We start from the raw sequence: 22233 nt of genomic DNA, 5'->3' as shown, positions 1-22233 counted from the left end.
TGAGTAAGTAAAATGTGTGTAATAAAAAGCAAATATTATTTAAATTTTATTTCATTTAATTCACTTATACGCATATCACGCTGCATGGGTATTTGAGCGAAGAGAAATTCCTTGACAATATCGTTAAGTTCTTCGAGGGCTATTTGAGAATGCAATCTAACAATTGAATCTTCATTTTCATTTTTATATATTTTATTTAAGCCTCTATATATAGGTAGTAGATTATCCTTTAATTCAATTAATGTATCCCGCCCTAAACCCTTTAGTAAACTCGATATAACCATGACAGCTGCACGACGACATTCGATTGCGTCATCACTTTCTATTATACTCCAAATACAGATAAGAATCTGAAATGTAGATAAATATAAATGAAATGTTCAAAACTTAGTATATAACACATCCAAAAGTAAAAAAAAGTATAGTAAAACAGACCTGGATATATTAAAAAGTAGGTTTAATACGATATTTTTACTCAAACAAAATATTATTTAAAACAGACAGCAGACATTAAAGCAAGCCTACTCATTACTATCTAGTTCGGACTCGATCCGAATTAGACTCGAACAATTACTCCTCAATCCAGGGAAATCTCAACATGATACAATATCATGGTTTGAATTTAACATACATCGCAAAATTGAATTTCAAGAAGAAAAATATATATAGACTTAATACAAAAAAATTACTGTTTTTTACAACATATGTATACACCATGCCACGGAATTGAATATAAAACAGATCCTCAGAGGTTACTGGTAGTAAAAGAATACAGCTAAATGTTAGAAAAATCTATTTGAATAGCGAAAGCATAGAGATAGAGAGAACATACCTCATATATAATAGTTCCAACTCTATAATGCAATACCAAAGCAATCTCTGCAAGGTTGGAAAGAGCGGAGGCCCTTATCAAGGGGTCTTCATCGCGACACCCGCATAGGAACGTATTCAATAATATTGTCTTGTGTATTATTGCTAATTTACCTAAAATTATAGGGCTCCAATTAAATATGTTAAAAACGGACTTAAAACTATGTTTTACGTCGTAATTATATCCATACTTCTACATCAATTAAAAACTTCCTAAACATAATAGTTGAAATTATTTATAGATTTCAATATTAATTATTTTCGATACTGTTAGAAGTAACGTTTTTATATATTTCATTAAAGTGAATTGTAGTTACTTTAGTAAGTAAAACAAGATATATGACAGCGTCTGCGACAACAACAAACAACAACGTCTAACAACAAACAAGAAAGTTTGTGCTTCCACATCTTGCTGTTTTTGTTATTGTTACTATTGTATTACGTTAACTATTCGAATTTACATATTGTACGCTTAGATTATTGAGACCATAGACAATTTTTACTTACCCAGCCGTTTTGTAACTTTGACAACAATATCACCAATTTTCATTCGCAACTCCGCTTTATTATTCTCACTTATTTCAATATTTTCTGTCGATATTTGAAGAAACTCCTTGCAAAGAACTCCCAATACATCTTCTGTGCAATGTGTAGCGAGAGATGCTATTCCATTAATTGCAGATAAATACACATACGAGTCCAAGTCCTTTAAATGTTCCTGAAACAATAAATTGCGAAAAGTCATTTATGTGCATGATTTTAATCTAATACAGGGTTCCCCAAGCTTTTTTGTGTCGTAGACCCCTTGCCATGTTTTTCCGTGTTGGGTAGACCTACTTACCTGATATTGATTTTCTGTAAATTTCTGTGATGAATTGAACAAGTCAGTGCAAGGTAGCGAAGCTCTGAGACTGACTCTCAGGTTTTTACAAGTTCAAAATGTATTGCGACCACAAAGCGAATACCAACATCCTACAACTTACACAATTTTATAAACATATACAATATTTTTTACTTCATAGCTGCTTTTATAAATAATGTATATGTTTTGATATTATAAGATAGTATGATGTATGTAAATAGGTACTATCAGTGCACGTGTTGAGATCCACTATCGTGGACCCCCATTTTCATTTCATGGACCCCCAAATTTTTTTAAGCTGACGTAGACCCCTTGCAGGTTGTCATAGACGCCTAGTTTATGTCTAGGGTCTGTGGTCGATATAGACCACTTTGGAAATCACTGATCTAATAGAACACAACAAATTGTATTGATGCACATTGTGCAATAAAAGTTCAATTTTATTAAAATTTGATGAAGTACTACCATAATTTTAATTTTGTATATTTAGGGCCAGTGTGTCGAAATTAAAACTAAATAAAAATTTAAACCAGGTCATTTCGACCTAAGCCTATTAATTGTGATTGAAAATTGTAAAATAAACATAACAGTATGGAGTAACGACATAGAGCACATACCATTCCATCTATAAGAGTCAATGTATAGGCTTCTGTGCCTGCTAATATCTAATTCAACGAGGATCAAGCCCAGAAACCTACTAAGTGAAAAAGAAGAATATTAAAAAAAGTTAAATAATTACCTGGAAGAGGCAAAACAAATAATGCCTCTTTGAAATAGTTTCAGTGTCGCCAGCATCAATTAGTTTTCTTAATTCCATAATACCATGAGCCCTCACTGGTAAGAGCTCATCAAATACATTTGATAAAGCTTTGTCATAAGCTGAATCCGATTTAGGAAAACTCTTGATTGAAGATAATAGTTCTTGACATAAAATACTGTTATCATCATTTCTCATTGATAATTTTTCAAGTGTTGGTATTAAATGTATTAGCCTATCACCAAATTCTTCATTTGAATGTGTAAGGACTGAGTTAAGTAATACTAAAGCTATAGTGACACATTCATCAGATTGCTTGTCTATGATCAATAAATTTTCTACGAAGTCAATAGCTATTGACGGGTTAGTTTTTAACATTTTAGTGGCTTTTTGTGTTGATGATGCTTCAGATAAAAGTAAAAGAATACTGGCATATTTCTCATGTTGCTTGGTCAGGAGTATTGGATCTTCTTCTAACATTAAAAGTGACTCATTTCTTTTACTTTGTAATAGGTCAATAAGCAGCTGTAAAAAACTTGTAAAGAGATTTTCCGTAACTTTTTTAGATTCTGAGTTTTTAAATAAATCCATTAAGACAGATATCTTTTCTTCCATTGAAATGTTTACATCTTTGGCACATTTTAATATTAGGCCCATGTTGTATTCTTCCACATTTAAATGCAGTGGTCTTGACTTGTCATATATTACTTCTTTTACAGTTTTATAAACTTCCTCTTTATCTATTTTTTCAAGGATTTTTGATATTATGTCATTTAATTTAATTTTTAGATTGTTACTAGAGCATTTTATAAATAATGCTAATAAAAGATTGAGGTTGATAGACAAAATCCTAAATGGTACATCAGATTTAGTGCTACATACACATGCATGTAACATTAAAACTTTTTGGTTTACTTCTTGTGATGTTAAAACAATCGTACCAGGGCCACAGGACTGTGATATAATTGATTCATAGTGAAATGCTTGAAGAATGTCTTTCAAGAGACAATTCACATCGTCATTTTCTTGGTATCTCCCAAACAAACTGACTAGACAAGATGAAGCAGTTGTTAAATAGTGGACATTATTAAGAGAAAAAATTTGTTTTAATTGACTGCAAATATTTTTCAGATATTCACTTTCTGTTACATTACCATGTTTATTGCAGATAATTTTGCAAATCATATCTATTTTTGTCCATTCTATTCCTGTATCAATGTTATGACTTTCAATGAAACATCTGATGAGGCTGAGCAATCCTCCAGGTGAAATAAGACGTCTGCTCATTTCTTTGGCTATTGTTCTCTTGACAAACAGGGGAGGATTAACCTCTTTAACATTTTGTAAAACTAGCAATTCCTTCATAAGCAATGGTTGAAAACAATTTTTGACTAAATGTTCATATATTTCAATGTACATTTTTCTCTCAGTGTTAAGAATTATATACTTTTCATCAGTCATAACAAAATTTTCATATATTCCAGGCTTTTTTAAAGGTGCAAATGCAAGTTGTATTAAGGCTGCTAAATAGTCAGACAGGTGAAAAGTTAAAATTATATTTTTTAATATCGGAACTTGGTAGCTTTTATGAAGAAAGTCTGTACATTGCACAAGTATTTTATATTTTTCCTCATCAGTCAATTGCAATTGTGGAAGTAAATTTTCTGATTTGTCCAATCTTAAACGTAATCCCAAGCCAGGAATTAAGCAATTTGAAATTCCAACATTAATTACTACTTGGTAACATGTTCTCAATATCTTCTGATTTTTAACACTGATCAAGATGTTTGCAGTGTTATTAATTACATTCATTAATTCATTCACCTCTTCAATTATATTTTGAATAAAGCCATTAAAAGAATCAAAGTGAGTATTATTGCATTTAACATCTGATTCTTTTTTAATTATTTCTTTGAGTAGTGTAAAGTAGTTATCCTCATTTCCTGAAAAAAAAAAACAATTGAACTTTTTAAACTAAAATATTAGCTATTCTATAGGTATACTAGTACAATACAATAATTATTTTATTGTGTGGGCCCTATAGAGATGAAGTAATTGTACTCTTTACCTATTCTTAAAGATCTGTCGATCCTTTTACATAAATCGTCTACATTCGACATATCGTAGAGATCCAATAAAACAAATATATGTTTAAGTATGTTAATAACGATAATCAATTATTATTGTGAAATGTAAAATTAACCAATCTTAAATCCACAAAATACAGATAACTCGATTACTATTAGTAATTTACTAATTTGCATTAAAGAGAACAGAAGGAAGCAAGTCTAATAGCCATAATTATAAGTTATTACTAGTAACATCTTAAAATTATCACTTGTCAAATTCTACTGTGACTTGACACTTGACAGTAACATTTGACGCAAGGAGAAATCATAAATTGTCGTTTTTGCATAGTGTTTGACTAAAGATTAGAAACTGAATCATAGAATTGTTTAGATTAACTATTGGAACAAAATAATTAACAATTTAATTTCCTTAATCAGTTGCGTATTTAATTAGTTTGCACATCCGTCTACCAAAATGTTAATCAAAGTTAAGGTAAAACCTTGGATTTGTTAATTCTCGTGTTTTAAAATGTGAAGAAACTTAACCTTGTCCTTTGCAGACTCTCACTGGAAAAGAAATTGAAATAGACATTGAGCCAACAGACAAAGTAGAAAGAATTAAAGAACGGGTTGAAGAAAAAGAGGGGATACCGCCTCAACAACAGAGATTGATCTTTTCGGGCAAACAAATGTAAGAAATGGCTTTGTTTGACTATGTATATATTTGTCGCCGGCGCTGTTATATTGCTGTATCATTACTAATATTAAAAGTCATTGTAATACAAATCACAGTATTATGTCAAGTCAGTAGTAAGTTAGGTTAATCACAGTATACATTACAGGCAGGTTGAGCTGTAAAATAAGAAGCCAGAGTTGAAAAAACTTTTATAATAATATAATATATAGACGTTACTGTAGCTTCATTATTTCTTATGTAGCTTTTAATATTTTTCGTAATTTATCACCTTAAATTAGACATAATAATATTAAGATGTAAAGATTGATGATGATTATATTTTTTACAGGAATGATGAGAAGACTGCACAAGATTATAAAGTACAAGGTGGTTCTGTTCTTCACTTAGTGTTGGCTTTGAGAGGGGGCAAGTGATCATTGGTCAGGCATCTCATATTTTTAATGCTTAATTTTAATTCCTCTTTATTGTAAAAAGTGAAATATGATAACTGTCATTAACTAGTTTATACTTTTAATTGATTCTTAGCCCCCATAGTTCCATTGTTATTTTTAACTAAATACAGAGTCAAGTTCAAGTGCAAAACCAAAAACATTTATTAAGTAACACACACACACACACATACTTAGGTTGCTAAATCTTAAATGCTTCTATGACTTCTGGGATATGGTGGAATTTTGGTCGGAAATGTAGTTCATACAATGTAAGGGAAAAAGTATTATCTGATAACTTGACAGATTTAAAAAAATTGGTCTGCTTTGGCCAATATAATATACTACTACTTATACTTTTAATTGTATCATTTTAATTCATATACACCAATTTTTATTCAAAAGCAAATTAGATCCATGGAAGCAACATACTTGGGAGAGCCAAGGTTGCTTATATTTTGTGAATTTGTTGTCTGCAGTACTAATGAAACTAATGAGTATTTGAGCAAGTACTTTATTACATCAATAACATTTAAAGTACACAACTTGCACTGAATTTTACATAAAAATAAATCTTTGGTTCACAGAGTAAACAACATCAATCTTACATATTATAATACTTAATATCTACACATCAAAATATTGCCACAAGCCACAATTTCTAATTATAAGATGTCTAATTTGAGCACTAAATTTCATTTGGAATAAAATTTTCTTAAACTAAAGTCTGAAAGCTTAAGTGTGAATAATTGAATACATAATTTTACAATATAAAATTTAAATGACTTTGGGACGGAAATATTATATAATATTTTTTTTCAAATAATATAGAATGAATTTTGTGCTTATCTGAAGTATTGAATGAATTAGATGGTTAAAAAGAAGCACACATTGTCTTAAGCGTTGAGCATTTAATACATTTTGGCACATGTTCACCGCATTGGTAAATAAAACATTAATTCTAGACTTGACACATATTTGGAATGAATTTTACCACATGAGAAATAAGTACAGGAATGTTTATGTTCACCATACTGTTAATAAGAGTTAAAAAATGTTCACTAAAAATTAAGTTCTAAAATTAATTATCTACAAGAGATCCTTTCTTCTCTGTTCATTGTTAATACCTGAAATCAAACACAAAAATTTATATAATGAAAACTGTGAAAGCGAAGGTTATGTGAAGGTATTGCAACCCATGATTAAAACTCGGGGCCTAACACTATACACCAGATAGACCAGGGATATTACTATGACAGAACAGATTCCAACCAAGACTCATACAACATAACTTTGGTATTTTTAAATTTAATAATAAAATAAACATAGAAAACCTAAAACCAAAAATTTTAATTAACTCTTACCATACTTCTTCAACCATCTGACAATGAAGGCGTAACCCAGCCGTATTTATCGTGTGTCTTCACGAGTGATCGGAACGCCTCTTCTGCTCGTCTCTTTGAGAACTCTCTAGAAGAGCGAGGCGGCGCACGCGCAACCCGCCCTTGTCCCTTCACTACTGAAGCAGCGAATTGCATCACGATTGCCTCCACTGTGTAGGCTGATGCCCAACCACGGGGCGTTAATAGTTCCATGCATATTGCTCCACCTTATAAAATCAAATGTACACTGAAGACTTCCTAGGTACCGTACAATGATATCAAAGGTTTTACTGTCGTGGTCAGCAAGCAACCTTTTAAAGGTTGACCACGACTGCTGTAAAGGTAGGACCGACGTGGCGGTTATACGATTTAATATATGTAATATTTTGGAATATATTAAGTATCAAGATGATTGGTACGAGCTATAATGACATAACAGTGTTGACTATATATCTAACATAGAATCTCGTTTCTTCTACTCCCGCACAAATTATAGATTTATAATAAATTATATTTAATTATAGTTAATTGCCACGTTGTAGAATTCTCTATGAAATAAAAACCATTCGTAACATGAATACTGGTAAATTACAACTCGGGCGTTAGACTACTCTTCGATGTACTTACTACAACTACTTAGGTAATTTGTAATAAACTGCTCTTCCGTTCTCGATGTAATGGAGTCTCAAATCACTATGTGTTAATCCTTAATATTAAAATACGATATTAAAGGCTTACATCTTGAATGAGGAATTACGTATATCGATGAATTTAGAACCTTAGAAACTATTCTACAAATACCTGACCATATAGTATGGGATATACTACTCTTTAAGCTGAAAATTTGTGTATGAAATTCCAATTCTAGAACTACCGACTTTCCTTCCAGCCTTTAAATAAAGCAATATATATGTACACAAAAAGAAATGAAATCATTTTAATTATAATTAGAAATATATACCTTCCATAACAAATCCCTTCTCTATTCGGGGCTCGATGACTCTCATAAATGGCGGAGCGAACGGAAAATTCTCTGGGAAAACGAGATGCAGGAGAATATTGGAAATGTTCAACTCCCGAAGGTCCGCCGCCAACTCGCTCTCGGGATCGATCTGGTGCAGGCGTACGTGCCACTCGAACAGATTATCATTCACCAGCTCAACCTTAAAACAATGTTCTATACGTTTATTGTCTATAAAGAGTTAAATAATAAATCAATGGCGATACAACCTTTTCAGGTCTTGGTCTCAGATTTCTGTGTCTGTTTCATGATCATTTGTTAAACTAATAGGCATGTAGGTGATCAGGCTTCTGTGCCTGACGCACGCCGTAGACTTTTTGGGTCTAAGGCAAGCCGGTTTCCTTACGATGTTTTCCTTGAGCGTTAGACCTAATGTTGAATACGCACATAGAAAGAAAATTCATGGGTGCACAGCCGGGGACCGAACCTATGACCTCAGGGATGAGAGTCGCACGCTGAAGCCACTAGGCCAACACTGCTCTATATCTATCTAATGAGTTATGGGTTGTATATTCTAAATGCGTTATTTAAGGAGCCGAACAAAAACATTATATTAATATGGTCATATAAAGCAGTGACTAGTCACTATCCTTGAGGTCGTGTGGTCCTGGGCGTTCATGGTTCTAGCTCGGTTAACGTGCATAGGAGGTGCATCCATTTGTTTACAAAGACAAAATATACAGAAATAATTATTGTACCGCTCGATACTTATTTATTTTAACCTTAAAACTAATAACTAACCAAGAACCTAACCGTTAAAATTGATGATGCAATTTGTAATTTTTTTTAGTGCAAATAACACCAGTGGCGCTAGAAACTTTTTTTTAAATATTATGGCAATAGTTTTGACTTTATGCCAGTTTCAAGTAAAATGCTAGAATCTTTTAGGTATCCGTATCTGTTTCGTGATTCGTTTTTCCTAATAGGCAAGGAAGTCATTAGCCTTATGTACTTGACACACACTGTCGTCTTTTTGGTTTTAAGACATGCCACTATCCTCACGATGTTTTCTTCACCGGTCAAACGAGTGTTAAATTGTCAATGGACAAAGTCCATTGATATGCAGTTGGGGATCGGACCTCAGAAATAAGAGACGTACGCTGAAGCCTCTACCAACACAACTTTAACGCTGCTTTGTAAGTGTAATATGGTATGAGCTAATGTGTCACAGTGTCATCATTCTGTGCTTGACACATCGTTGTTTGTGTTGATATGTTTTCCTACGTCATCGCCGTACGAGCATGTGCTAATAAACTACAGTGGTAAATCCTTAGGGTACGAGTTCTCGGCGATTTCTGGAATATTTGGAGGTACAAGTCTAATCTCCAGAAATCAATACATACTTATATGGATTAGATACTGCAATGCAGTGGCTATGCGATGTTTTAGTATAATTCCGATTCAAATATTTATGACTAAACATAAAATTTCCTTGAATTGTTATGGTTGAACGTAGAACTAACAATTTAATTAAATATTCATTTACAAAAGTAAGTTTTATAATCATCGATGTTTCAATATACATATTAGCATAACTTATTTTTTTTTTATTGTGTTGACGTCATTAAAGTTTAGAAGAACTGTGTGTTACTTGTTTTATACACACCGTGTAAACTCCGTCAAACACCAATTTTAAAATCTCTCCCACGTATGTAAGCTTATTTAATACACAATAAACTTTAAAAAATAATTTACCGTGAACACTGGATCGGACCGGTTTTCATGTGATCGCTGAATTTCCTTAAGCTCCTTCATAAGTCTGCGCGTGCGCACCGCGGCTGCTCTTTCTCTTACATCAGTTGCAGCTCCAGTCTTTTTTCTCGAGAGCGAATTGCCTGTTGGACTGGCTGGTAAACTTGCAGTTGTTTCGGCCGGTGTTACTCCATCTCTATAATTTACAAATACAAAATATAGGAAGACTAGGTAAGTCAAAACAACGCCTAAATCAGCTATGATTTTCTCACAGACTGATTTTGTAGGTCTATCTCGGAGACATAAATAAAATCATCTGTAAAAGATATATTTGACAAAAAAAACTACTCCTATTCTAATCAAAGTAAAAACATCTATAATGAGAAATTTTTGGTTTTCATCAAAGGAATTTGCAACTCGCCAGCTTGGTTCAATTGATTACAGAAGGCAAAGGGAGAAGCTATTTATTAAGAATAATAAATAACTAGTTTTCATTATTTTGTTGTCTTGCGTGGTATCATAATTTTTGTTCATTGAAAATTGCTGACAGTTTCTACGTTTTAAATTCATTGCAATTGATTTTGTTAAGCTTATTTTAGAAAATGTAAGAGTCCAGGGTTTATCGAATTTGAACATAGGGACCCTGGAGAAGTACAAGGGCCCTTTGCCGTATTAGTCAACGAAGTCACGGCCAGCAGCTATTATTTCATAACTGTTTTGCAAACAGCAATCGCTAATTGAATGGAAATGTTTCATAATACGTAGAGCAAATTGTTTAAAGATTTGATACTTAGTGCAATTACTAAATATTATAATTTTAATCATTCTAATTGTACCTCAAAATCGCCTTCCTCAAAAAGCACTTATTTCATATTAATTAGATTATAAATTCAATTCTATTACAATTATCATTTTTTTTATATTAAAAGCCGACCAAAATTAAATTGTTTACCAAATAGGAATTTTTATGCTGACCAAATAAGTATTTGTGTAATACTAGGAAAACGTTTAGACCTATAGTGACTACTTTTTTAACCGAATATATGTACTCTCTAGATACAACTTCTCTCTATTTAAATAAAAAGATTTAAATTCTATCGATCACAAGATTACGTTTCCCTAGCAAAAATGTATGTCCTTTTAAATACTATTGCTTGTAATCATCATGATGGAATGTTGTTTCTTAACATTCACGTACGCATACGTACCTATCGTTTACCTTGATATATCGATAATCGGATTGATATACGTATTTTGTATTCCACAATACACGCAGTTCTGTATGGCTGATGTTTACTGTGTCATTAACAAGAAAAATCCTATATTTTAATGTTATTTTCTAATTAAAACACAAAATAGTCATTTATATTTAATGCTAAAAATAACTACAACAAATATCCAATTTCTAACAGCGCATTTTTTAATGTTCAAAGAACTTTATTTCGCATTACAAAAAATGTACTTTTATTTACACGAGAATCTTAATATATACGACCGAGATACAACGTCGTCATCAGCCGTCCTAATTTAGGCTACAAGGCTCAGTCTGATATTTTTTTTATTAATTAAATCCTATATGTATTTAAATCTATAAATATATCCGCGTTCATCCAAATTACTACGTTGTACCAGGGACTTAGCGTCCTCAGGAAGGTTAGGCTGTGTTCAATATTGAACAATGCCTATCATTTTCTTATAACAATCCCATATGCAATTCAACATGCTAACCACATGATAATGGGGTTGGATACAAGGTAATGATCTCGGCTTGGGATTTCACTGCTAAAAACAAGCATGAATGAGATGTCTCCTACGATGTGGAAAATATATTTGATGCCACTACTTCAGTTAATATAAGTCAGTTTCAAGCGCTATTGAACACAAGAAAGTGTACCCTTGATAGATACGAAACTATTACCATAAGCTAGATTGTAACCCCTAGAACTTCTAAATCTTATTGACCTTTAAGTATGGACGTTATACAATATGCTGTGATATAGATGTTTTAAGAATTTCATTGAAAGATTGCTTGGATATATGACATGATTGCATTCCCTGATTCCAGTCACCACTCGACCTAAATTGTTGACACTTCAGAATGGGGACACGCGCTCAATGCTGAACTTCAATGTGTTGACAGTACTTGAAATTTTTCAAGTAAATATGAAATTATTATAATTAGACGAAAAGCACGTCCGAATGGGACGCTAACGTATCTGATACTCTTCTGTGAATATGTAGCTCAATTATTATCTTAACAATAAAACAGAAATGCATAAGTGGCGCAACAACCTTTTTAGGTCTGGGCCTCAGATTATATCTGTTTCATGTTTTTTTTATCTAATAGGCACTTGGTAGGTAATGTTGTTTTTGACATACGCCGTCAACGTTTTGGTTCTCAAATTTTGGTTGGTTGGCGAGCCGGTTTCCTCACGATGTCTTTCACCGTTCGAACGATTGCTAAATAGAAATAATAGTCCATTGGTGCATAGTCAGGAATCGAACATACGACACTATGGAGGAGGCTCGCACGTTAAAGCCACTAGCCCAACACTGCTCTATCATCCCAACAATACTGTTGGGTTTAAATTGTTTAGTTTAAGGAAAAAACATTAAAACCGCTAACTAGAATACAAGGGAAAAAAATATTTCGACACGAAAATAGGTCAAGAACGTAATTAATTCTTATTTCTTAAGATCTTTAACGGTTACCTTTAAATGACCTTAAAATTCCAAGTCAATTAATGAAAACGGCCTACAGTTATTATAATTAGATCTTAAGTTTCTATACAAATATATTGGTATTAAGAAAAATAACAATGATTTATTTGTACAGATAAACTTTACCAGTTTGTAAAACTTAGACTTGTCTATATGTCTGTCGGTTCAGTGACGTGAATTCTATTCCAGTAACAACAATGTACTATTTAACAACATTTTAAAAACCATATCAGATTTTTTGTGATTTTGGAATCAATACTTATATATTTAATTCTCTAAGCTATTATATATATAAGCTTAAAAGTTACACATTTATAATTTCAAGAACCCTCCAAACCTTCCAGAGGTAAGATGACGTCGCCAGTCCCTATAACGTATCATGCTTGTCAATTTGTAAACTAACTTCAAGATTTTTTAGTGTTTGTGTTAGTTATCACTCTTGAATCACACAAATATATGCGATATTATTTTGATCAAAATCGATACAGAAAATGTTCTTATTGTGAAAAATTTGTTTAACTATAAATTGGAGTTATGTAGACACAAGACAGGGAATCCTAGTGTGGGGCCTAGTGCACTTTACTTTAACTAAATATCCTGTTATAGTGTATAAAATAAAATATAGTGTAAAATAAGTTATAGTGTATAAATGAATGGCTCTACAACCTTTTTAGGTCTGGGCCTCAGATTTCTGTATCTTTTTCTTGATCATTTGTTAATCTAAAAGGCAAATAGGTGATTCCTGTGCCTGACGCATGCCGTGGGTCTAAGACAAGCCGGTTTCCTCACGATGTTTTCCTTCACCGTTCGAGCGAATGTTAAATGCGCACATATAATAGAAAGAAAGTACCTTGGTGCACAGCCGGGGATCGAAACTACAACCTCAGAAATGAGAGTCGCGCGTTGAAGCCACTAGGCAAACACTGCTTTGTTATAGCGTATAATACAGTTTTTTCGTTTTTCTTTTATTCAGTATTACCATTATATGGTATGTTTAATCGGATTACATTAGATAGTACTTAATTTCCCTTTTTTTATAGGACAGAAGGGGAAAAAGCAGTATTTTAAATACTATCAAATAGCGTATTATTTCGGGGTGGTAAAAATATCAGCTTTTTGTCAATTAAGAAAAACGATCAGTCGTCGTATATAGTTTTGCAAATGTGAAATAAGATTATGTAGTTTATCTGAACTGCAAGTTTTCTAGGTACATAAACAAAATTACTTACGAACTATATAAAAACAAATGTTACACCTATAGGATTTGCTGGAATTCCTTATATAATATTTGTGACGTCAATATTTGTATTAAGGAACTAATAAACGATATATTAATGCGCATATTTACAAAGAACATTAAGATTCTACAATCTCTTTGCGACTTATGATTTCCTCAATAATTATCCCAACGTCACAAAGACATTGTATTCTGATGATGTAAACGGGACTTTTGGTTGTTTCTGCATTGACACATCTTGTCGTTCATTGTGAAGAACAAGTTATAAAGGGAACTTGAAGCTGCATAAACTTTATATTTTCCCCTCTTAACTTTACGAAAGCTTTTGGAAGTTATGTTAAGTAGTGTCAAAAAGTTATGGCAAAGAGGGTTTAATAGTTTATCGAATCCGCAATGCAAATTTTCAAGTAGGTACACAGTAGTACATTCCAAGTTACTAACTTGTTTGTCAAGAATATTTTTACTAGATATTTTTAACAGGAAGCAAACGGACAGGAGGCTGAGAGCTCGCGAGTGCGTTGTCGACCTTTTAAGCCGGATTCTCCACAGCGAAAGCGTGTGGTACCCATTTATATGTAGTGTATCATATTGCAAAGATGGATAGAGCTTAGATAACTAAACCTCTGGAGGGCTCACAACTCAATTTTATTAATTACATTAATAATATTAATTATACCATTCTACTAGGCGGATATGGGTTGTTTTTTGCTGTTCAGTACGAGCATACGTTACAACACATTATATTATAACTCACCAGCTTAAAATTAGACTTTATTTATGATCGCCTTTGTTTAGATTTCTCTAAACAATAAGCAAGTTTTGATAGTTTTCGTGAAATGCCGTAATCAGTGATTGTACTGCAGTAAGTTGAAATGAAAATTGTTTAACTTAAATGGTGTAAATGCAAGACATAAAGAACATTTAACACTGATGTTGGTACATTTATCTAACCGGATATTTTGTTATATAATAAATATCGCCTTGAACCGGAAAAACATGTCAACTCCCAGTACGGCTTCTAAGTTTTCTCTCTATTCATTTATTTTGCTTTCAGTATTTTGATTTGATATCTACAGTAAATGTATCGTATTACATTATCGTTTATCGAAACATTGTTTTAGGATAGAAAAATTAGTATTAATTTCGGGACTTTTAAAGAAAGCTTCAATAGATGCGTGAGTGGAAAAATTGTTTAAAATATCACCTGTGTCGCCTAAACAAGCCCCTTCTAGCAGGAGAACCGCTCGGCCCAGCAGCATCATTATCCCTCTTCTCAGAGCTTCGGAACAATTTCCTGAACGCCGCAGCTACCTTTTCCTTAGACCGCGATGTCATTTTCACAAGCACTTACACAAACTTAGTTAATTAACACTTTCCGTGACAATTGCCAAGACGTTTTCACTGCATTTGTTTATGTTGTTGCATAACGAGTCTCGCACATGTACGCGCGACTACTCGCAAAGTGAGAGTGCGAACAAAATGGAATCTTGGCTCAAGAAAGCTGGCAGGTTTTCGATGTAATATTGCAAGTGCGTAACATCACACGGGCAAACGCCTGCATTTTTCGTGTGAATGAACCATCTGTATAATTACAATGTCTAGCCCTGAAACAAAGGGAAAATATTAATTGTTATAGATGCAGTTACGAAATGAGTGATTTTGGTCGTGACCAACTAGAGTTGATGATAACAAAAAACATTTCTATTACATTAAAATTATAACAAACAAGATGACACGGTTAACTCAATCTAACTTAAAGGTCTGTTTGAAAATAAATCTTTTTAAACAGCTATGAATCGCAAGGCATGTATAAATATACGACAAACAAAGTGACAACCTTTTTCACAGCACAGGCACAGTTTGTATTGGAAAATCAATTGTCCATATCAAAAGGAAAAACTCACAAAATGAAAACAATCATAAAAATAATCTTTCAAATAATTCGATCAAAGACCGTGAATTATAATAAGTTCCTTATTTAGTATTAACAACATAATGTAAATGTTTTTTTTTATAAACAAACCTTTATGTTTTTGATTTCGGATGGAATGATCAAATTGACTTTGATTAAGAACAATATAACGCGCTCTGTAAGCTGTGTATGCTTATACGAACTATTTTCACCAAACCTAAAAAGCTAAACTAAACGAAATATTTTTTTCGCATTTGCAAAATAAGTAGACAATAGTATTAACCTTGTATTGTGCTTGCCATTGACGAAGGACGCACAAAACCTTCCACACACAATTGGCTATTACCCAACTCAGCCCTTAGCTATTTGGCTTTTATTTTTATTAACACGAAACTAGTATTTACAGGTTTTTGCGTAATGTTTTTCGTGAAAATTCTCACATTATGTAATTTACGTATCGTAATGGTCCAGTACAATGGACATTTAAAGTATTTTTTAAATTTCTATTAATCTCTATATATATGCATGTATTTCTGTAATAAATAAATAAAATATATATATAACTATTGTATCTCAATGTTTGTTCCCATACTCTTCCGAAACGGCTCGACTGATGCTTATAATTTTTTTTAATACATATTCAGTAAGTCTGAGAATCGGCTATCTTTCAAACCATGAAGTGATAAGGGGTGTCCATCCCAATTTTTTAAAGTCTTCATTATTTTAATTTTTTTATAATACAACATACAACCCTTAACTGTCATCCTTCTACGATCAACCCCTATTTTTTATTATAGTTGATAGCTTATTTTTAATGAACTAAAAAATGTTTTTTTCTGGAATTAATGGCATGGCAAGAATACGTTTGCCGGTTAGTGTTTAATAATAATGCAACAGACATTCCGCTGAAAAGTTTGCGATGATACTACTTAAACTATACTGAGTTAATTATTTGGAACTTTTGTTTGGAACTAATATAGGCCATTAATATTAATTTATTAATATAGGCCTAGTACCGCTAGATGGTTAAAAAAAAGACTTTTCTCGTAGCATGCGCCACGCCGCGTACGTGAGCCTTCTACGCCAACCATAAAAGTGTTGTTCATAAATGATTGCTTTGCCAAATTTCCTCAGCTCACTGTTAGCAAATATGGAGTCCCTGGAGTCATCGTGTCTGCTGGAGTTTCTATGAAGGGAAAGATACTTCAAGCCAAAATGGTTTCTAATAAACAATGCCTGGCAAAGTAACGTTCCCGGACATTTCGAAGTTGGCTGATAAATTAAAATATCAATTGCCTGCTCAGGCGCTAAGGTGCGAAATCTTAGCCCTCTCGTTCTGAATATACCTCTTACACACTTTTAATTAACTAAGTACTGACCAACTGATTCATTCGGAGCCGGCCGCGGGGGATAAAAAATTTAGTTAAACATAAGTTTACGCTAACCTTATGCGTTGCATGTGTGAATTTATCTTATGATCAGCACTCAAGATGCTGATACGTAATACAATGACGGTCACAGCAGGAGGTATTTTAATTATACACTATAGTAATTATGAAGACAATTTTACAATTTTGGACACGGTCTTAGATATTAATATGATTATTTCTTGAAAGAGAAACGAATACGATAGTCAAAGTTCGCGATAAGCCTCGACTATTAAGATATTCCGGTTATCTTAAAACATTTGTTTTTGGCGTAAAGTGTTAAAAAATAATCGATGGACTGCCTAAATGTTGTGATTCACACGTCTAACCTAATGACACTGCTCTTTCATGATAAGTAATGTAGATGTACGGAAATAGAAATGTCGCGGAATTTGAGGTCGCAGAAGCGCTAATGTTTTTTTTATGTTGATAATAATGCTACGTCGTTATAATTCGACAGTTACCTATCTTAATATTTTAACTAAACAAAGTATATTTTTTGTGAATATATTAAATAATGTGTAGTAAATTTTTTTTATATAATAGGTATAAAACATCAACTGCAACTGAAATTTCTCCACAAATCACCATTTACATTAAATCTGTATCTAGTATATAAATTCCACATCAAGTTGTAATCTTCCTTATTCGGCTTTTTTGTCAGTTAGAACAAATAGCTAGAACACATAATATTAAATAGATTAAACAGTTTGTTTCTATTTATCAATTCAAGAGAATCCGGCACCTCGCTAGAGTACTAGAAAGATGTAAAATGCGAAGAATTCAATGCAACGAAGTGTCCGTTACGGCCTACGATTACAGCATTGAATTTCACACTGGATGTTATGAAATAGTTGAGTACTATGTATCTTCATTCATACGTCATTATGAAATCCGGTGTCTGATGTAAACTGTACATTGTTCGACTATCGTAAGTCGGACTAAGTAGTATTCAGCTTAAAATTTTGTTTGAAATGTTTAGCTATTTTCGCTGTAAGACTTTTTTATGAATATTTTGTGTAGACGATTTTATAGTTTGATATATAGATTGTTTAGTATCAGAAACAGACGTTTACCGTCTACCAATAGGTATATTATTAACATATTTATTATTCTCAAAATGGTCCTATTTTAATATTCCTTACTTAATATCATATGCTGAGTCCCTGAAGGGAAGAAGTTTTCATAGTCACTTGTATAATAAAATCTCGAAAGAATTCTTCTTTACTTTAACCAGAAAGATTTCCAATTAAAGTCAATGTAAACAAACGCATAAACGGCGCCAAAACCCTTCACAATCATCGCGCATGCGCTTAAACAAGTGCTGCCACAGATAAACTATTGAAATGCTGTACGTATACAGCGATGGCGCATCTTTTTTCGCGCCTCCAATGCATTCCACTTGTTAAAAATAATTTATTAACCTTTCTTGGTGACACACTTCTTGAACTTGGTTGTAAAGTAACGTTTAGTACCAATTATATTTATCTAAAACAGAAATCATTTAATTACAGAACAGCGTTTTTATATGGATGTCATTAAAATTTTGATTCGAATTGTGCTCTACACAAAGAATTTTAGCATTAACGTAGTAGGTAAAGTAATACCAGCCAATTTATTTTTAAGTCTAGATTCTTGTTATTTTCAAATGATAAATTTGGCATATAAAATTGGCCTTTAAAAGTTTTCATTGACAAAACCTTCATATTTACAACTAGGAATTTTCAAGAACTACCAATAACCTCCATAACAAATCGAAACGTAACGTTTTTATTTTGATATCTATCTTACAATAAATGATCATAAAGTACGTTATTAGATAAGCAATTTCGCTTCCAAAGTCGTTTAGCAATAACTATTCGTATGTAACACGAATTTTAATGGTCTTTTCCAAGAAGACTCCTGAAATAAATCATACGCAAATGAGTTTGTTACATAAAATGTCCATAAATTAAAGATGTACCTACAAACACTTCATAATAATAATATTTATTATTTTATGTGAAAGTTTTTTTATTTATTCAACTTCAGGCGACTACATACAACTCGAAAACGACTAAAAACCGATTTACATTAGAAAATTGACGAAAAAAATTATTATGTACCAAATATTCATGGGTCTCGGTAACTGTCAAACGTTTAATGTTCATTCCGTTGATACGGTAAACTCTCCCTTCAAATTAAATAACGTACCACTACTTAATTAAAAAAGGACAAAATATATCCACAATATTCAAATTAAAAATGTATTTACGTCGCGACTAGGTAATTACAATCATAAATTAAGTTTAGCTAATCTGTAACACGATATTCATTGTTAGGCGGTACGAAGTTCGCCGGGTCAGCTAGTATTGTATAAGTGTTATAATGCATTAGAGCAAATGCGGTAACTCAATAGGAGGATGCTCCACATTTAGAATGAGGGCAGGGTGACTGTGTAGTTTCAATAGGTTAATTTTACTATAGTTACTAGAGTTCCTACTTACAATGGACTGTTCATTTAACTCTTAATAATTAATAAATTGAAGTAACGTCATTTACCGTCGACGCGTACATTTGAATTACAATTTGAAGAAGACCAATCAAATGAAAATACTAACCGTTCTACACGGTTTTACGAAACGTGATTCTATTTAGCCTCGATTACTATTAACAAATATGTTTTGAAATTTTCAGCTTTTATATTTTGCCATAGAGACAAAACCACCAATAACCTAATATACGTTACGACTACTTATATTTATTTATCTCTTTGTGTTTAGCATACCATATTATATGTTATAACCATTAATCAAAATCGAATCGTTCCTAAAACAAGTCGAGTCGACAATTTTTTATTACAATACGTATTGGCGCGCTACTAAAAAGCTGAACAAAGACAATTTATGTTATAGCTTTTTGCACCCGAACGGAAAACGTTTATGAGAGGATTGACATTACTTTATGTTCTTGTATAATGTCGTTGACTGTATTATATCCATAAACAACAAAAACAGATACAGAAACGTCTAAAAGTGTTTGAACTTGTAAAGACCCTACGGTTTGTTTAATGAAATTTTGTGAAAGTTTAATGAAAGTGTTTTTCCAATATATTTTTTTTGATCTATGCATGTTTTATTTTGTTATATAGATTATAAATATTGACTCATAAACACTGTGATAAGGGAACTAACACTGGACTATGGAATTTGTTGTATTATATAATACAATCAAAGACTATATTAGTCCAGATTTTTGAAGTGAAACTTCTTTATCGGCGTTGGAAAAAAAATTACGCGTCACATTTATCCATTACGCCATCTTTTTCTTGTCCCTACCACAGTTGATTCGAAGAAATTCGAAGCCATTAATAACAAAAATATATAATAACGATAAGTATGATAGTAATAATTCTATTACAATTAATGAAATTCTGTATATAATAATCTTAGTAATAATAAGGTAAAATGAAATAATTTATTTGTATTCAGGTACATGATAATAAAAGCCTTATGTTAAGCTTTATTTAACCAATTTCTGTGAAGTTGCATATAGTAAGATCATTTTTCGAAAAATAAGGTCATAAAGAAGATTCACTTCTTACGTGTGTACACTAGTAGGTACACGCACACATTTATTTTTTAAATAACTTGATATTCAAAATACAATTATACAATAGTAATTGGTAACACGAAATTTACGTACCTACCCAACAGTCATTAGACTAGCCTGATTACCGGAGATTAATTTTCTTCAGATTTAGAATCAATCGACTGAAAATTCATAGTTTTTTTTTTAATTTTTTAAAGTCAGTTGTTAATATCACAATGGAATAATTATTGTAAAGAACGGAAGCTTCACAATTTAAAGCCCTTAAAGCAGAGAAATTACTTTTTTAGCCTTAGATCCATTGTGAACTTATTTGAATTATGCAACATTTATTATTGCAATTAACCATTGCGTGTATGTGTCTCTACTCGGTTTATTTGCAATATATATTGCCCTATAAATGTTTTTACATTGCTATAAAAAATGAAGCACTGTGCAGCCTCTTATAAAAAGCTCTAGACTACATTTTTGTCCTTGGCCTCCTCATTACCTCTGAGGTGCGGTCATGCGACGTACTGTTTACCAACTGCTTACCCAACGGGGATGAAATTGTCCTCAGCCTCTCTAATGAGCGTTTCTTTGATGTTTTCTAAATAGGTACAACCTTGAAGTGTTTGTATAAAATCGGGTGAAACTAACGTCAGCCTTGTACTTGTAGTAGTGGGCAGGTACTTAATTATTTTTATAGAAATCCACCGAGCGTACATACACCCCGAAATGTCGTAGTTAAACATTTGGCCATTCACAACGACTGAATATTGAATCTTCAAAGTAATAGTCACACGATTTGGATGGATGTGATGTGGAAAGCGGCTTCGAGCCCTTAGATTATACACAAAAAACTGCGCTCTTTCTATGCAGTACTACCCAAAAATTTTACCTAAATAAAAATACATATAAGTCGAATTCAATATTCTGAATGAGATATTAGGTTATCTTACAAGCGTCTTCATTAATTAAGATTTTAATGCACTTCGGGCCTTTGACGATGCATGCGGAGGTTATTGCAGTGCAGATGCAAACGATGACAGATAATGGAAATGGCAATTATCGCGAACATTACCGTCTCATTCATTGATAAATTAGATTGTTATAAAAGCAGTAACGCTTATAAAGCACAACATTGTATTAAAGTTCGTTTAAGGTGTACACAAATATCCTAATATGATACGTTAAATGACTCAATTAATAACAATTTTGTATCGCAGTCGTGGTAATACGTTGAAAATGAACTTTTGATAAATACTGCTACCGTATCACCTTAAATACAGAATATACAATTATATTACGTACCTTATATTAAAATTCTCCAATGTCTTCTTACACGCATACGTACAAACGGCGGTAGCGAGCCCCGCGTACTGAGGGAATCTCAAACTTTCCGTCAGATGGCGTCGTATTGTTCCTGTTAAATTCATCGATCCATATTTGCTCCTGGGATTTTCAACCTTATTACATATGAGTATATATCAAATTTCATTATTCATATGGACTTATCCCTACAGCTGACGTAAAACGAGTGGGACGAATTGAAGCGCAGATTCCTTGTTGGCCTCGAGCATAATGTTGA

At 32.4% G+C, this 22233-nt stretch overlaps 3 protein-coding genes across 5 annotated transcripts; 1 reads left to right on the top strand and 2 right to left on the bottom strand.

The window, feature by feature from the left end:
* Positions 1 to 33: 33 nt before the first annotated feature.
* LOC123712349 (transport and Golgi organization protein 6) lies at positions 34 to 4729 on the bottom strand. Its single transcript, XM_045665378.1, has 5 exons — positions 4558 to 4729; positions 2472 to 4432; positions 1378 to 1588; positions 833 to 984; positions 34 to 350 (listed from the first exon to the last, which is right to left on the bottom strand). The coding sequence occupies exons 1-5, from the start codon at positions 4607 to 4609 to the stop codon at positions 36 to 38; spliced, it is 2691 nt and encodes an 896-aa protein (XP_045521334.1). The 5' UTR covers positions 4610 to 4729; the 3' UTR covers positions 34 to 35.
* Positions 4730 to 4881: 152 nt separating this feature from the next.
* Positions 4882 to 5755, top strand: LOC123711874 (NEDD8). Its single transcript, XM_045664720.1, has 3 exons — positions 4882 to 5051; positions 5119 to 5249; positions 5584 to 5755. The coding sequence occupies exons 1-3, from the start codon at positions 5034 to 5036 to the stop codon at positions 5666 to 5668; spliced, it is 234 nt and encodes a 77-aa protein (XP_045520676.1). The 5' UTR covers positions 4882 to 5033; the 3' UTR covers positions 5669 to 5755.
* Positions 5756 to 6181: 426 nt separating this feature from the next.
* LOC123711873 (ubiquitin-conjugating enzyme E2Q-like protein 1) lies at positions 6182 to 22014 on the bottom strand. Of its 3 annotated transcripts, none has more exons than XM_045664717.1 (6): positions 21957 to 22014; positions 14941 to 15340; positions 9782 to 9974; positions 8027 to 8228; positions 7048 to 7292; positions 6182 to 6810 (listed from the first exon to the last, which is right to left on the bottom strand). In XM_045664717.1, the coding sequence occupies exons 2-5, from the start codon at positions 15069 to 15071 to the stop codon at positions 7057 to 7059; spliced, it is 762 nt and encodes a 253-aa protein (XP_045520673.1). In that variant the 5' UTR covers positions 15072 to 15340; positions 21957 to 22014; the 3' UTR covers positions 6182 to 6810; positions 7048 to 7056. The 3 variants fall into 3 exon arrangements, with proteins under 3 accessions (XP_045520673.1, XP_045520674.1, XP_045520675.1); XM_045664718.1 differs by lacking the exon at positions 21957 to 22014 and adding an exon at positions 15574 to 15714; XM_045664719.1 differs by lacking the exon at positions 21957 to 22014 and adding an exon at positions 15445 to 15540.
* Positions 22015 to 22233: the final 219 nt, after the last annotated feature.

The sequence above is a fragment of the Pieris brassicae genome, chromosome 7 (genome assembly GCF_905147105.1).
Source record: "Pieris brassicae chromosome 7, ilPieBrab1.1, whole genome shotgun sequence".
Taxonomy (NCBI): Eukaryota; Metazoa; Arthropoda; class Insecta; order Lepidoptera; family Pieridae; genus Pieris; species Pieris brassicae.
The sequence above is the reverse complement of the archived record's forward strand: the minus strand, read 5'-3'. Positions and strand labels throughout refer to the sequence as shown.